Source organism: Lonchura striata, chromosome 23 (genome assembly GCF_046129695.1).
Source record: "Lonchura striata isolate bLonStr1 chromosome 23, bLonStr1.mat, whole genome shotgun sequence".
NCBI classification, from domain to species: Eukaryota; Metazoa; Chordata; class Aves; order Passeriformes; family Estrildidae; genus Lonchura; species Lonchura striata.
Window position 1 is genome coordinate 9,270,408 of NC_134625.1, and position 13,826 is coordinate 9,284,233.

General features: G+C 48.1%; 1 protein-coding gene across 1 annotated transcript; it reads right to left on the reverse strand.

The window, feature by feature from the left end:
- Nucleotides 1-4,410: 4,410 nt before the first annotated feature.
- On the reverse strand, nucleotides 4,411-13,416 carry LOC116184458 (NF-kappa-B inhibitor delta). The gene is made up of 7 exons (XM_031506857.2): nucleotides 13,345-13,416; nucleotides 12,110-12,256; nucleotides 9,244-9,295; nucleotides 8,503-8,669; nucleotides 8,047-8,163; nucleotides 4,684-4,848; nucleotides 4,411-4,482 (listed from the first exon to the last, which is right to left on the reverse strand). The coding sequence occupies exons 1-7, from the start codon at nucleotides 13,387-13,389 to the stop codon at nucleotides 4,411-4,413; spliced, it is 765 nt and encodes a 254-aa protein (XP_031362717.2). The 5' UTR covers nucleotides 13,390-13,416.
- Nucleotides 13,417-13,826: the final 410 nt, after the last annotated feature.

Below are 13,826 nucleotides of genomic sequence, written 5' to 3' on the forward strand. Positions count from 1 at the left end.
ATATCTCCTCTTCTCTCCTGATTAATCTCAGCACTAGCCCAAGTGATAAATTCATGAGGTCACAGCAAGAAATATATATCATTATATCAATTATAAAGAGCTGTAACTTTGCAGCAGTTAAAGGTGTGATCACCCCTGTGCAGGGACACCCCACCAAGTGTCATTTTAGCAGTGCTGGCAGCTGCTTCAGCCCCTGAGTGATATTTTGGGGCACTGAAGGGCTGAAATTCTGCCCCAGAGCTCACCCAGTGCCAGCTGCTCCTGCCTGCTGCCTCAGCAGTGGGCATACCTCGAGCCACATGTCAGAACCCCTTTTCAGCAACAAGAAAAAGCCAGGAGATAAGGCTGAGGCAAGAAATTGGAGGCTCCTAGAGGAAACGGGGTGCCCACATCCTCGCCATAACTTGGCAAGGTTGGCCTGAGCTTAGCAGAGCCAGGGAGATGCTCTCTGGGGGTAAAAGGGCATCATGAAATGAGAAATAAAGGTTTCAAGCACTCAAGAACACATCTCACAGCAGCAGCCTAAGCAAGGAGGGCCAGTGTCAGGGTCTGACAGGGTCTCTCTGACCTCCAGCTGTGTAATTCTGACAGGTTATTGGCAGATTGCACACTTATCAATATCCTGTGGTGTGGATCCTCCCCAGGACTGCCCCGTGCAAGGGCTGTGGTTGTGCCCATCCCACTGCTGGGCACAGCCATGTGGCAATGTCAGCACTAAAACCACCCTAAATCCCACCCTTATCCTTGGATCGTGCCTGATCCAGGCCAAAAAAAAAAAAAAAAAAATCCCTCCTCAGTAGAGGAGGCAAAGATATTTCCAGCAAAATCTCCAGGTTGTGTCAGCTTCCATCACATCAGCAGCACCTTCCCATCCCCTGCAGCTTCTCCCTCTTTCCCTGCTGCTCCTTCTCCAGTGGTTTTGCAATCCCCCCCAGTGCCAGACTCAAATATGTTTGAGATGCTGTCCCCACCTCCCTGTCAACAGCCCCAGGGACACACTCAGGACAAGTAGAAGCTTGCTGGCTGTTGACACAAGGCCTTGTTGACACAAGAAAGGGAAAAAAGCACAACAGAGGAGCCACTCAAAGGTGGATTGTGTGTTTTCTGGCTGTGAGAAATGTATTCTTTCCCTCCTTTATGCCTCCCAAAAGTAAAAAGGAGTTAAAGGAAACACCTGAAGCAGAGCTGGCTCTGCTGCAAGGCTGGCATTTCATCTGTGCCTGCCAGGTGAAGCCCTGGCTGCCTTTAGAAACACAAACCCGAGGATCATCTCGTGCTTACAAAGCCATGAATAACTCCAGAAGTCACCCGCAGTTCCAGAGAAAAGGCTCTTATTTTCAGCTTCTCTAATAGAGAATTTGATCTGAAAGTTTCACTTGCCAGCCGACTGACAGCTTTTCTCTGGTGCCACTTCAGAACGTTTGTTTGGTGATAAGGAGCCTTTGTTATTAACAATTTATCCAAAGCCACGGGTAGGAAGAGATAAACTGTGCAAATAAAGGGATATCACACACTGCCAGCAAGGCTGAGCTTTGAGAAGTTACATTTCCCCAGAAAGAGCAATAAAAAATTGAGGGGTGAACTGTGAACTGCTTAAATCAGTGAAATTCACCCTGCTAGAGAAGACACTCAGGACAGGTTTGAGATTTAAAAGTGATTTTCTTCACAGCCAGGCCAGGAATTGGGAAAAGGAAAATTGTTTTACACACAGGGGGAAGCAGCAGCTCCCAAAGTTCTGGTGGCTCCAGCCCAACAGGAGCAGCCTGTGGATTTTGGCTGATCTCTGTGGCTGAGCTTTGGGAAGCTGAGCACAGAGAGAAGAAATCCTGTGGGCTCTTCCCACTGCAAACCTCACCCAGCAGCACCAGCTGCCAGGGTGATGCTTTAATGGAGCCACATTCCACCCCTAAAAGGATATTTCCCCTGATACTCTGGAGATTGGGATGATTCCAGACTCCCACTGATACCCAAGAGATGACAGAATAAAGAGAAAAACCACTGGAGGAAAAAAATCTCTTGTATTTTTTTTTTTTTTCACTTGCTGCCAAAGGATTTAATTTACCTTACAGATATTTCTAGGTGACAAAGAGCTTTTTACAGTTTCATGTGCCACGTGCTGCTCACAGTTTGACAGTTGTGCTGCTGCAGGTTCCAGAAATGAATATTTCATCCACAGGGTACTAAATCCCTGATACACTTCTCACTCCTTTCAGGGCTCATTGTACCATCCTTCCCAGTGAGACAGCACAGGCTTTTGCTGGCCTGTGCTCAGATACATGAAAATTTATGCAAACACATGCAAATACACGTCTGCTTCTCTGTCAGCAGGATTGTAGGTACATGTAGTGAGAGGCAATGGCCCAAGAGCAGAGAGGAGGGCTGGCAAATCGAGATCTCTGCATTTCTTAAGAGCTTTTGGTGGTGTCAGTTGTTCAAACACTCCAGGAGTGCCTCAGGAAATCCCACCGAGGCAGCCAGCGGTGCTCAAGGAAGTGGCTGCAGTGGTTTAGGAGCTGTGCCCTTCACCTCTCTGCTCATCCTGCTGGAGAACAGCACCTGTGCACGCCGGGAGAGCAGCAAAATCCCAAAGCACAGCTCAGAGTGAGCCCCAGCACGGGCCAGCCTCTGCCCAAACACGAAACACGGCCCTGCAGAGTCACTGACTGCACAGCAATTCACAAACCATTTCACAGAAACCTCCAAAGATCCTGCCAAACCCTTCCCAGGTGGGAATGGGAGCAGGAGAGCACCCCCACACCCTGACCACGCACCCAGAGCCCATCCCTGCCCCAAGAGCTCTTGGAGACCTCGGGGATTCTCTGGCTCCCACACCGGTGAGGTGAGCTCCCACCTGAGGGGCTTCCAGAGCTGTTCTGTGCCCCCAGAGCTGGAGGCTGGGATGGCATTGATGGGATTGATGGGATGGGATGGGATGGGATGGGATGGGATGGGATGGGATGGGATCCATGGGATCCATGGGATCTATGGGATCCATGGGATCCATGGAATGGGGTGAGGTGGGATGGGATTGATGGGATGGAATGGGATTGATGGGATGGGATGGGATGGGATGGGATTGATGGGATGGGATCCATGGAATGGGATGGGATGGGATTGGTTTGGATGGGATTGCATTGGATTGGATGAGATGGGATTGGGTTGGATGGGATTGGGTTGGATTACATTGCATTGGATGGGATTGGATGGGATGGGATTGGGTGGGATTGGATGGGATTGCATTCATGGGATTGGATTGGGTTGGGTTGGATTGGATTGGATTGGATTGGATTGGACTGGATTGGATTGGATTGGGCTGGATTGGATTGGATTGGATTGGATTGGATTGGATTGGATTGGGTTGGGTTGGATTGGATTGGATTGGACTGGATTGGATTGGATTGGATTGGATTGGATTGGATTGGACTGGATTGGATTGGATTGGATTGGATTGGATTGGATTGGATTGGATTGGATTGGATTGGATTGGACTGGATTGGATTGGGCTGGATTGGACTGGATTGGATTGGATTGGACTGGATTGGATTGGATTGGATTGGACTGGATTGGATTGGATTGGATTGGATTGGATTGGATTGGATTGGATTGGATTGGATTGGATTGGATTGGATTGGATTGGATTGGACTGGATTGGATTGGATTGGACTGGATTGGATTGGGCTGGATTGGATTGGAGTCTCCCCTCAGGATCACACAAACCTGCCCCATGCCCTTGCTCTCACAGCAGCTCTTTCTTTCCCTGGGCTGGCTGAGGGGAGCTGCTCCAGAGCCCTCCCAAAGTGCTGAGAATGGGAATTCCAGCTTGCAGGACCCTCCCGTGCAGCTCCTGGCTTTGGGTGTCCATCCCCCCGGGTGAAATCCAGCCAGGGTTGACCCAAGTTCTCCATCCAGGCTTTTTCCCCCTGAGGATCCTGCATTCCCAGGGGAGCAGGGGCAGTGGGAACTGCACACCACAGAGGTGCAGCATTTCCAGCACTCCCTGTGTGCAGGCCCAGCCAGAGGCACAGCTTGGGGGTGTCTCAGAGCAGCATTTCTCAACCTTTTGGAGCCAAACTGTCACCCTGTGCTCTGTCAGCCCCAAGGGTTTCAAAGCTTGCCTGTGCTTTGAAATGATTTGTAATATTTACTTATTTATGTAGCAGCTACTCGATTCGCTCACCTCCTTGCTGGAGGTTTGTTGGTGTTCTCTGTTACCAAAATTGAGTTTTCGACCATTTGAAAGCTCATCTTCTGCTGTCTGACGTGCTGCTCGTGGCCACAGGTTGAGAAACACTCCCACCCCACCCTGGTGGGAGCCTGCAGGAGCAGGGATGTGCTGCAGAACCACCCTCACAGTTTTTATAGGAGGCAGAAGCTGGAGTAGGTGAAGCTGTTCCATAAATTGCAGAGAACTCAGGATCTGGCATTTCTGTGGCAGGAGTTGAATGCAGGTGTGACTTTCCCTTTCTTCAGCAAATGCCTGACCTGCCAAAAAAATGTGGGATTTCAGGAAGCACCATCTGAGCCACCCCAAAACACTCACACACACGATTATTTATGTGTACACGTGCAACTAAATAAACATCCAAATACACCAGGAATATTTTTACACCTGCAAGCATGAAACCCAGCCACCCCTGGAGCGTGCAGGTGTGTTAGGGGAGAGCAGCAGTGGGGATCCCTTACCTGATCCCCAGCTTTTCCAGGAGGGGCCATGTGGATTGGCTGGTCATTGTCCAAATTTCGGATGCTGGGGTCTGCCCCGTGCTCCAGGAGCAGCTGGATGATTTCCTTCTGGTTCTTGCCACCAGGCAAAGCAGCTGCCATGTGCAGGGCTGTGTTGCCATGGGCCTAAAGCAGGGAGAAGGGGGAAAAAATGGAGTAAAAACCCCAGCTAAATCCCCTGGTGAGCTGTGCCATCTCCCCAGAATCATCCTCGAAATGGAGGTGTGAAATGAGAGAAGAATCCTCATGGGATTTGTCATCAGGAGGTGAGGGAGGATCTCTGCTCTGCTTCTCCCAGGCAGGAGGTTTGTGGATTCAGATTTTTTTTTTCTTTGAAAGAGCACCACAAACTGGGGGGGTTTGATGCATTTGGGTGATTAATAGCCCTGAGGCAGGAACAGTCCCTGATTGCTGAGATCCCCCCTAAATCATAGCCTGGTTGCTCTGAAATCCCCCTTAAAACTGCTCTGGAATCACTCCCTAAATCACAGCCTCTTGTATGATTGTACTGAAATCCCACCTTAAAACTGCTCTGAAGTCATTCCCTAAATCACATCCTTGTGGAAACAGAGACTGGGGAATTAGTGAAAAAAGAGAAGAGTGCAACAAGCATGAAAATATTTCACTGGGAAACATAAAATTATAACAATACAATATGCAAAATTGGATTTTAGACACCCAACACATCACACTGCTGCCCACCACACAAAGCCCCACACCACCAGTCCCATTTGTGCTCCACACATCCCCACTTTTCCCACACTTCCAAGTGCCAGGAAGATTCAAATTCCCAAATTCAGGCATGGATTGGTTCCAGTGAGAGGATTTGCACAGCAAGGACAGAGCTGGCTGTGAAGGCAGCCATGGATGGAGGGTGCTGCAGAAGCTCTGGGGCCACCAGACCGTGGAGAAATCTGTGCCCTGTCTGGTCAGGTATGACTGGTAACGGCTGTAAATGAGAAAAAGCTGATAAACAAAAGCACAAGGTGAGGTATTTTTAGTCTCATTGAGGCAGCTGCTTGTTTTTTCTTTTTTTTTCCCCTCTCAGAAACAATCATGGGTTTGTCATGGCATTGGAATGGTTGTCCACAAACTGCAGCCTGTGTTAGTATTCCAGTTGTTCAAATGTGAGATGAAAAATGTGATTTTCAGGTCCTGTTAACCACTGAGACATCAGGGAGAAGTGAAGCAGAAAATAAAATTGCAGAATTTTAACAGTTTTTCTCAGACAAGGCATGTTTTACAAGCCCTGAACAAGCAGATCCTTGTCAAGTTTATTATCCCACAAAGCCAAGGGATGGTTACAAGCTCTTTACAGGATTTCTTGTTAAAATGGAAAGTTCTGCACTTTAGAGCTTCCCCATCCAGGCATGGGCTAAGATAATGAGACAATCTGACAAGGCCTGACCTTGAAGCCTCAGGCTGACTTTAATAGGTCTCATTTGAGACAAAGTGGGCTCCAGGAATCCTCCAAATGAAAAACACCTCCAAGGCTTCAATATTTTCCTCATTGTGAAAATGCCACGGAAACAGATTTGGAGTGAGACAAGCACAAGCAGTGGGTGAGCCAGGGAAACCTCAACGTGGCTGCTTCCTTGGCTTCTTCACTCTTTGAAGAGCCAAAAAACCCAGGATTTCTCATTTCTCCCTGCCCCAGACAGCCCAGCAACAAGACTGAAGACTCTGAGTGATCCTATCACAGGAGGAAGCTCCCCCAGGACTGTGATCAAGAGACAACAGAGACTCCCATGGACAGGCTCTCACCTGCCTGAAGGGTCCTCAAAGATACGGATGGAATGCAGTGAAAAGCCCTTCACTGGACAGAAAAACACCAGCTCGGTGCCATTACCCACAAACACAGCCCAAAATAGGTTTTCTCCAGTCCAAATCTGGAGGGGTAAAAGAAATGAAGCTGCCCTTTGACAAGCAATGGAGCTGACAGAGAAATTCAGTTCCCCCCTGAGGGACACAAGCTCTGGGGAGCACAAGCAAGGCTGGGACTGCTGAGATGAACCCAGGGACCCCCAGGCTTGTCTCCTTCCTCAAAAGAGAAGGGCAGAGCAGCCAGGATCACCCCCTCAGCCCTGCTGAGAGGGGCAGCCTGTCCCAAAGCTCTGGTGGGCAGTGGTGGCTCCGCTCCCAGGAATGTCAGGATTTTTGTCTGGGTGGAGCTGCTGCCTGTAGAGATGATCAGTGCAGGGGATCTGCTCCGAGCTGAGCTGTGGGGCAGCACTGGGGAGGTTTCCAGCTTGCTTTACCCAGCCTAGGCATGGCTGTGCCAGAAAATCACAAATAATGTTTAAGGCAGAAAGAATCTCCATGTCCCTTGATGTCGGAATCTGAGGTATTGATGATTCTGAGATTGTAGAAAGTCTCTTTCAGCCCCCTGCCAAAGCAGAATTGGTCTGTGCTGGTTTCCAGGTTGTTTATTCTGTTTATCTCTCACATGTTCTGCTGCCCTGCCCAGCTCTGTCCTGCAGGGCAGCGTGTGGGGCTCTGCCCTCAGTGGGATGTGACAAACATTAAATACCAGAAACTCCCTGGGCTGGATTTACAAGAACGTGCCAATATCTGTCACCTACGTTGGACAGTGTGTCCCCAGCCTGAACCAACAGAAAAATGCCAACACCACAGTGAGACATGGAGGGCATGAAGAAGGAGAAAAAGGACAAGGCACACCCAATTTCCTCCGTCCTGTCCCCTTTGGACCCCTCATCTAGAATCCTAAAATTTTACTTTTGCACCCGTGCCACACTTAATTATTACTGATATCAAACACTCAGAGCTGGTAATTGATCCTGTAAGATTGAAAACTCTTTTCCATGGCCAGAGATCACAGCCAGTGTCTCTGGGGGCTCTGTCCAGGGGGGTTCCTGACCCTGCCAGGGCAGCCAGAGGGAATTGATTCTGCATTCCCAGACCTTGACAGAAACAGGGGCTGGGTCCTTCCTGTGGTGCCACAGCTGCCAGCAGAGATGAATCCATGGCTGGCTGCCCTGCAGTGCCACCTCTCAGTTCATGCTGCTGTCAAACCCTGCAGCACTGCAGCGCTGTTTGCTCCATCCTCAGCCTCATCTGAAGCTCCTGCTCCTCCTCAAGCAACCACTTCCCATGTTCTCCCTCCTCCCTGCTTATCTCCTGCTCATTCTCATCTCCTGCTGGGAGAGGGCTCCGCTTTTCATGACAGAATTTAAGCCAGGTGCTGTTTGTCTGTGAGTTGTCTGTTTACTGGAAAATGTAGTTTGGGGTTGAACAGAAGTTCAGATTAGCAACGTTTACCCTTTCCCTCTGTTAAAAAAAACCCTGTTGCTGGCAAAAATTTACCTTGTTGTTGACAAAATCCTTGGGCTTGAAAGCGTTCAGCTCCAGGAAGTACCTGAGCAGGGAGACGTTCCCGTCCTGGACTGTGTAATGAAGAACTGTCTTGTTGCTTTTCACATCCTATTTAAAAACCAGAGAAAAAGAATATTAAAAAACCCAATCTAAATAAGACTTGTTCTGCAGGACAAGCTGGAGATATCCCACAAACCCATCAGAGGAAACCCAGGCCAGCTCTGCAGCTGGTGGGGAGCATCTCCCTCCCTCCAGTGGTCCTCTGAGTGTCCCTTGTCTGCTTCAGGACCTCCAAAAGGCAGCACCAAACCCTGCCAGCAGTCCCTTGGAAGGAGAACAGGCTTGGCCCTTGTGCCAGCAGCTCGTTCCTTCTCCAATCCTGTGTTTTGAGCACCAAAGGGGGGAGAATTCCCAGCCAAAGCCGGGGATGACCCAGCCCATCCTCACCCGGCTGTAGATGGAGGCTCCGGTCTGCACCAGGAGATGGATGCAGGATTCCAGCTCCCTGCTCTGCTGCTGCAGCTCCCTGTGCTGCTCCTCGCTCAGTGCCTGCCTGCTCTGCTCCCTCAGCAGGGTGTTGTGAGCCAGGACAGCACAGTGGAGAGGGGTATGGCCTGGAAAAGAACATGGGATGGAGGTGAGGACAGCGCCAGGAAAACCCTGCTGTGCAGAGAGAAGACAGGGCTGGCACAGAGAGCATTCATAAAATAATTTATCCAATAATTGGTTCAATCATTCATTCAGTCATTTATCCAATCATTCATTCAATCATTCATTCAGTCATTTTCCCAATAATTCATTAAATCATTCATCCAACCATTCATCCAACCAGTCATCCAACCATTCATCCAACCATTCATCCAACCATTCATCCAACCAGTCGTCCAACCATTCATCCAACCATTTATTCAGTCTGTGCAGGAGTTGTTGAGGCACAAGCCTTTCTCAGGTTTCTTCTCTGGCTCTATGGACACTTTTTGGGGCATTCCAGAATGTTTTTAGTTCCAATTGAATCCCCCCTGAGCCATCAGCAGCTTTGAATTTTGTGGTGTTTGACTGCACAGACACAACTCTCTCTCCCCCAGGCATTTTCTGAGCTTGCTTTGGCCTCCCAGCACACCCCCAAATCCCAACGAGCAGTGAAATATCCAATCCAGGTTTTCACCCCACTTGTGCAAAGGCTTTTACCTTCAAAATCCTTCGTTTCCAGATCCAGAGGGAAACCCAGTGCCAGGATAACCTGGAGGCAGCAGAGAAATGCAGAATTTTAGTCCAGCAGAACACTGTGCAAGCCAAAATCAGCCCAAACTAACAAAATGTAAAATCAAACAACATCAGAGAACGATAATTTAACTTCAATTATTTGACTCTAGATTCCAGTGCTGTGAATGCTCCCAAGAGGGACATTCAAGGTGATGACATTCCCTGGTTTCCTAATTCCCACCTAATTTTCCTTTCAGATTCTCAGTTCAGGACAGCAAAACCCAGTCTCTGCCCCCAGCTCAGGAGTGCCAGACTCTTCACTTTCACCCCGGATTAGGCAAAGCCACCAGTAACACCAGGACATGTTTGCTCTGAGTGATCCTTGACAAGGAGAAATTAAAATCTCTCCTTGACAGATGTAGCCCAAGTTTATGGCCTAAAAGTTTGCCAACACTGACAATTCTCAGGCTGGATTTATTTACTTTTTGTTTTCAGAGTGCAGCAGTGTGTGAAGTGAAAGCCTCAGCTTGTGGCAGTGAGGCTACAGAAACACCAGGAATCTGAGAATTTCTTGGGTTTAGCAGAGAACCAAAACTTTAAAACTCTTTAATATAAAAAAATCATCGATTTAACACCATGGACTTAAGCAGCTCCTTGTCTATATTATTACAGAGAATTTATTTATTTCTTTTGATTGAATGAAGCAAGTTGTTAATGGCTGAGAATTTTTGCAGTGACTCATCCATGTCAAGTCAGACAAGGCTCAGGACAGGATCCTCCCACTGAAAGATCACCCAGAACGGTTAGGGCTTGACTTACCTCTTCTAACAAAAACAAAATATGTACAGATCAAATATTGCCAGCTAGCTCTGAGGTGCTTATTAGAGATTAGATTGTTAATCCATTAAGGGAGAGAAAAAAAACCCCAATAAAATAAACAAACAAACCATAAAGCTTTTCATGGCTCTGACCACATCGAAGAGCGAGTCTCTGCCTGTTGCCCCTTTTTATGGCAAGGCAAAACCAAAACAAAACAAAACAAAACAAAACAAAACAAAACAAAACAAAACAAAAACAAACAAAAAAAGACCAACAAAAAAAAAAGAAAAAAAAAGAAAAAAAAAAAAAGGAAGAAAGAATAACACAAAAGAAAACCCAAACAAAGGAACCTTGCAATCCAAAGCACCACAAGGCACCCTGCGAGGCTTTGTTGGCATCACCTGGATGAAAAGCCTTTTTCCCACTTAAGGAAACACCTGTTTTCCAGAGAACTGGCTGTGTTACACATTAACTGCCCGCTTGGGGCACGTGTGGGCACAGCTAACGAATGCTGGACGTGGTGCCAGCACCCCCTGGCACCTCACACCTGTCCCCTGCCCTCGGGGAGCTCAGCAGAACCACCAAATTCTGCCTGTGCCCAGCCCCTGACTCAGCTCAAGGCAGGTTTTTAAATTAATTTCATTTTCTGGCCCATAGTGAAGCATTTAAAACTCACAGGGGGCTAATCCCTGCTGCGGAATCCCTTCCCAAAATGCTCACAGGGCCTGTTGGAAAGTGTGGATTTGCTGTTCAGGCTGGCACAGAACTCAGGTGCATGTTCTGTCTGCAGAGAAATCCATGAAGCAACAAGGAAGCAAAGATTTGCTCATCCCAGTCAGGGTTTGAAGGGAAATGTGAAAAATGTGCCTCATTTTGGAGGCTGTGCCTGGGCTGTCCCTGCCTGCAGGGTCACATCTCATCTCTCTTCTGCTGCCTTGGGTCTGGACACAATTTTTTGCCATGACAGAGACCTCATGAGGGGGTTTCACCCTGGTTTTAGAGCTCCCTCTGCTCACACCTCATGGCTGGGGAATGCCCTCCAGTGCTGAGCCACACTGGGGACTGCCACCAGCACATTTAGAGCTGTAATCTGCTCTAAATTAAATCTTTCTGCAGATTACAGGCAGAGCTGTAATGTGCAGAAAGAATTTCTTTCCCCTCACAGAGCCACTAAAGAAATTTCCTCTGTAACAACAGGCTGCAAGCACAGCCCTAAAAAAAGGATAAAACCCACCCTGGGAAATCAATCCCTGACACAAGGAGCCTCCATCACTCACTGAGATCTTGCCTTTATTTAAAGACACCAACATCAATCCTTGATTGCATTTTTATACTGCCAACATGTCAGAATCTGAGCTATTGATGATTCCGAGATTGTAGAAAGTCTCTGTCTGTCAGCCCCCTGCCAAAGCAGAAGCCATAATTGGTCTGTGCTGGTTTCCAGGTTGTTTATTCTGTTTATCTCTCCCATGTTCTGCTGCCCTGCCCAGCTCTGTCCTGCAGGGCAGCGTGTGGGGCTCTGCCCTCAGTGGGATGTGACAAACATTAAATACCAGAAACTCCCTGGGCTGCATTTACAAGAACGTGCCAATATCTGTCACCTACGTTGGACAGTGTGTCCCCAGCCTGAACCAACAGAAAAATGCCAACACCACAGTGAGACATGGAGGGCATGAAGAAGGAGAAAAAGGACAAGGCACACCCAATTTCCTCCAGCTTGTGCCCTTTGGACCCCTCATCTAGAATCCTAAAATTTTACTTTTGCACCCGTGCCACACTTAATTATTATTGATATCAAACACTCAGAGCTGGTAATTGATCCTGTAAGATTGAAAACTCTTTTCCATGGCCAGAGATCACAGCCAGTGTCTCTGGGGGCTCTGTCCAGGGGGTTCCTGACCCCTGCCAGGGCAGCCAGAGGGAAGCTCTGGATTCTCACAACTGAGATCTTACCTTTATTTAAAGACACCAACATCAACACCTGGTTGCATTTTTATCCTGCCAGCAATGAAATCCATCCAGCTTGCCCTACCTGGAGGACCTGGCTGTAGCCATAAGTTGCAGCAAGGTGTAAAGCTGACTGCCCTTTGTTGTCCACGGCGGTGACATCTGCTCCTGCCTGGATGAGGTCGTGGACGATGAACGTCTGCCTGGCAGTGACAGCCACCAGCAGGGCAGTCTGCAACAGCAGCAGAGAGCGTTGAGACCTCACACTAACACCCAAAACAGAGGCTGGACAAGATTAACACAATAAAAGTGGGTGTTTATTAAACACACCCTATTTATTAGATACACCTTGGGCAGTCAAAAACCTCCCAGAGGTCATGAGATGACCTACACCCAAGATGGTCACAAGTTTTTTAGACAATTATAAGTTTTGTCCATTTACATATGTTATATATTGGGTTAATCCTCCAATTACAGCTTCAGGTAATGAAGTAATTTACTCCCAGTTTGCTCCCCCTCTCCAACTCACTTTTGTTAATATTTTTTTGGACTGAGACATTGAGGTGTTCTTGAGTTCCAGGCCTACAGAGGAATTGTTTTGTCTGAATAAAATGGGAGAACAATAGCTGCCAGGCTATGAAGCTTTAGAGTTACACACTGAACAATTGCAGGATTATAAATATATGAAAAATATAAAAGCTAAAATCCTAAGGCAGCAGCTGCTGGTGTAAAAGAAGGAGTGGGGAAAGTGCTGGCTGAAATCCCAAGGATTTCAGAATTTTGCTCCTCTCAGGCAGGTTTTGAAGGAAAATCTGAAAAATGTGCCTCATTTTGGAGGCTGTGAGCACAGCTCACAGGATGGTTTGGAATCCCACACGAGATGGGGATTTCCAGCTCTTGCTGGACTCCCTCTGGTCTTCTTCAGCCTTTAATTTGATGGCAACCCAAACCCAGCCTTTTTTAAACCCCGATTGCAACAGGTACAGAACAAGTCTGTAAAACAAGCTGCCAACCCTTCCTCCTCAGAGACTGGATGCCAACACACAAATATTTTGCTGGACCAGTGTTTTCTCACATCCCTCCATGAATCATGGGCTGAAAAAAAGAACGGGCTCACTCTCATCCCTGGTGATTTATGACCACGCCACTGAATTTTACAACCCTGCCACTGAATTACACTTTTACAATCCTGCCCACGAGTGAAGCCTGTCAGAGGGGCAGAGCTGGATTTTTTTTTAGGGTTTCTTTGCTGTCAGCCACGCCAAGCCTGCTCCCATCCCAACCCCTGGTGCCTGCAGGAGAAAGTTGTCCCTTTTTTACCTTTCCTCTGTGCTCCTTGGCATCGAGTCTCCTCAGGGCTCTCATGCGCTCTGCAGCTGCCAGCGTGTGGGCCCGCAGGCCTTTAGCTGCATAAATATGCAGAATTCTAAGACAGCAAATAAAGACACCCATCACTGATGGACCACGCTGGGACCAAACAGTTTTACAGGCTAGCACTGCCACTTTTGGGCTTTTCCACCCAGGGTTCCACAAATCAAAAGTTCCCAGAACTCTGCTTGTGCTCAGCCCCTGGCAAGGCTCAAGGCAGGTTTTTTAATTAATTTAATTTTCTGGCCCATAATCCCTGGGGCTAATCCCTGCTGTGGAATCCCTTCCCAAAATGCCCACAGGGCCTGTTGGAAAGTGTGGATTTGTTTTTCGGGGCTGGCAGAGAGCTTAGGTCTGTCTGCAGAAAAATCCATGAAGCAACAGGGAAGCAAAGATTTGCTCATCTCAGTCAGGTTTTGAAGGGAAATGTGAAA

Excerpts from the sequence above, each read along its gene's own strand:
- LOC116184458 (XM_031506857.2), bottom strand. The coding sequence starts at position 13,389 with ATGAGAGCCCTGAGGAGACTCGATGCCAAGGAGCACAGAGGAAAG. Across the intron at positions 8,164-8,502 it reads GAGCCTCCATCTACAGCCGG|GATGTGAAAAGCAACAAGAC; the intron begins GTGAGGATGGGC and ends GTTTTTAAATAG. Across the intron at positions 4,849-8,046 it reads AGGATTTTGTCAACAACAAG|GCCCATGGCAACACAGCCCT; the intron begins GTAAATTTTTGC and ends TCCCTGCTTTAG.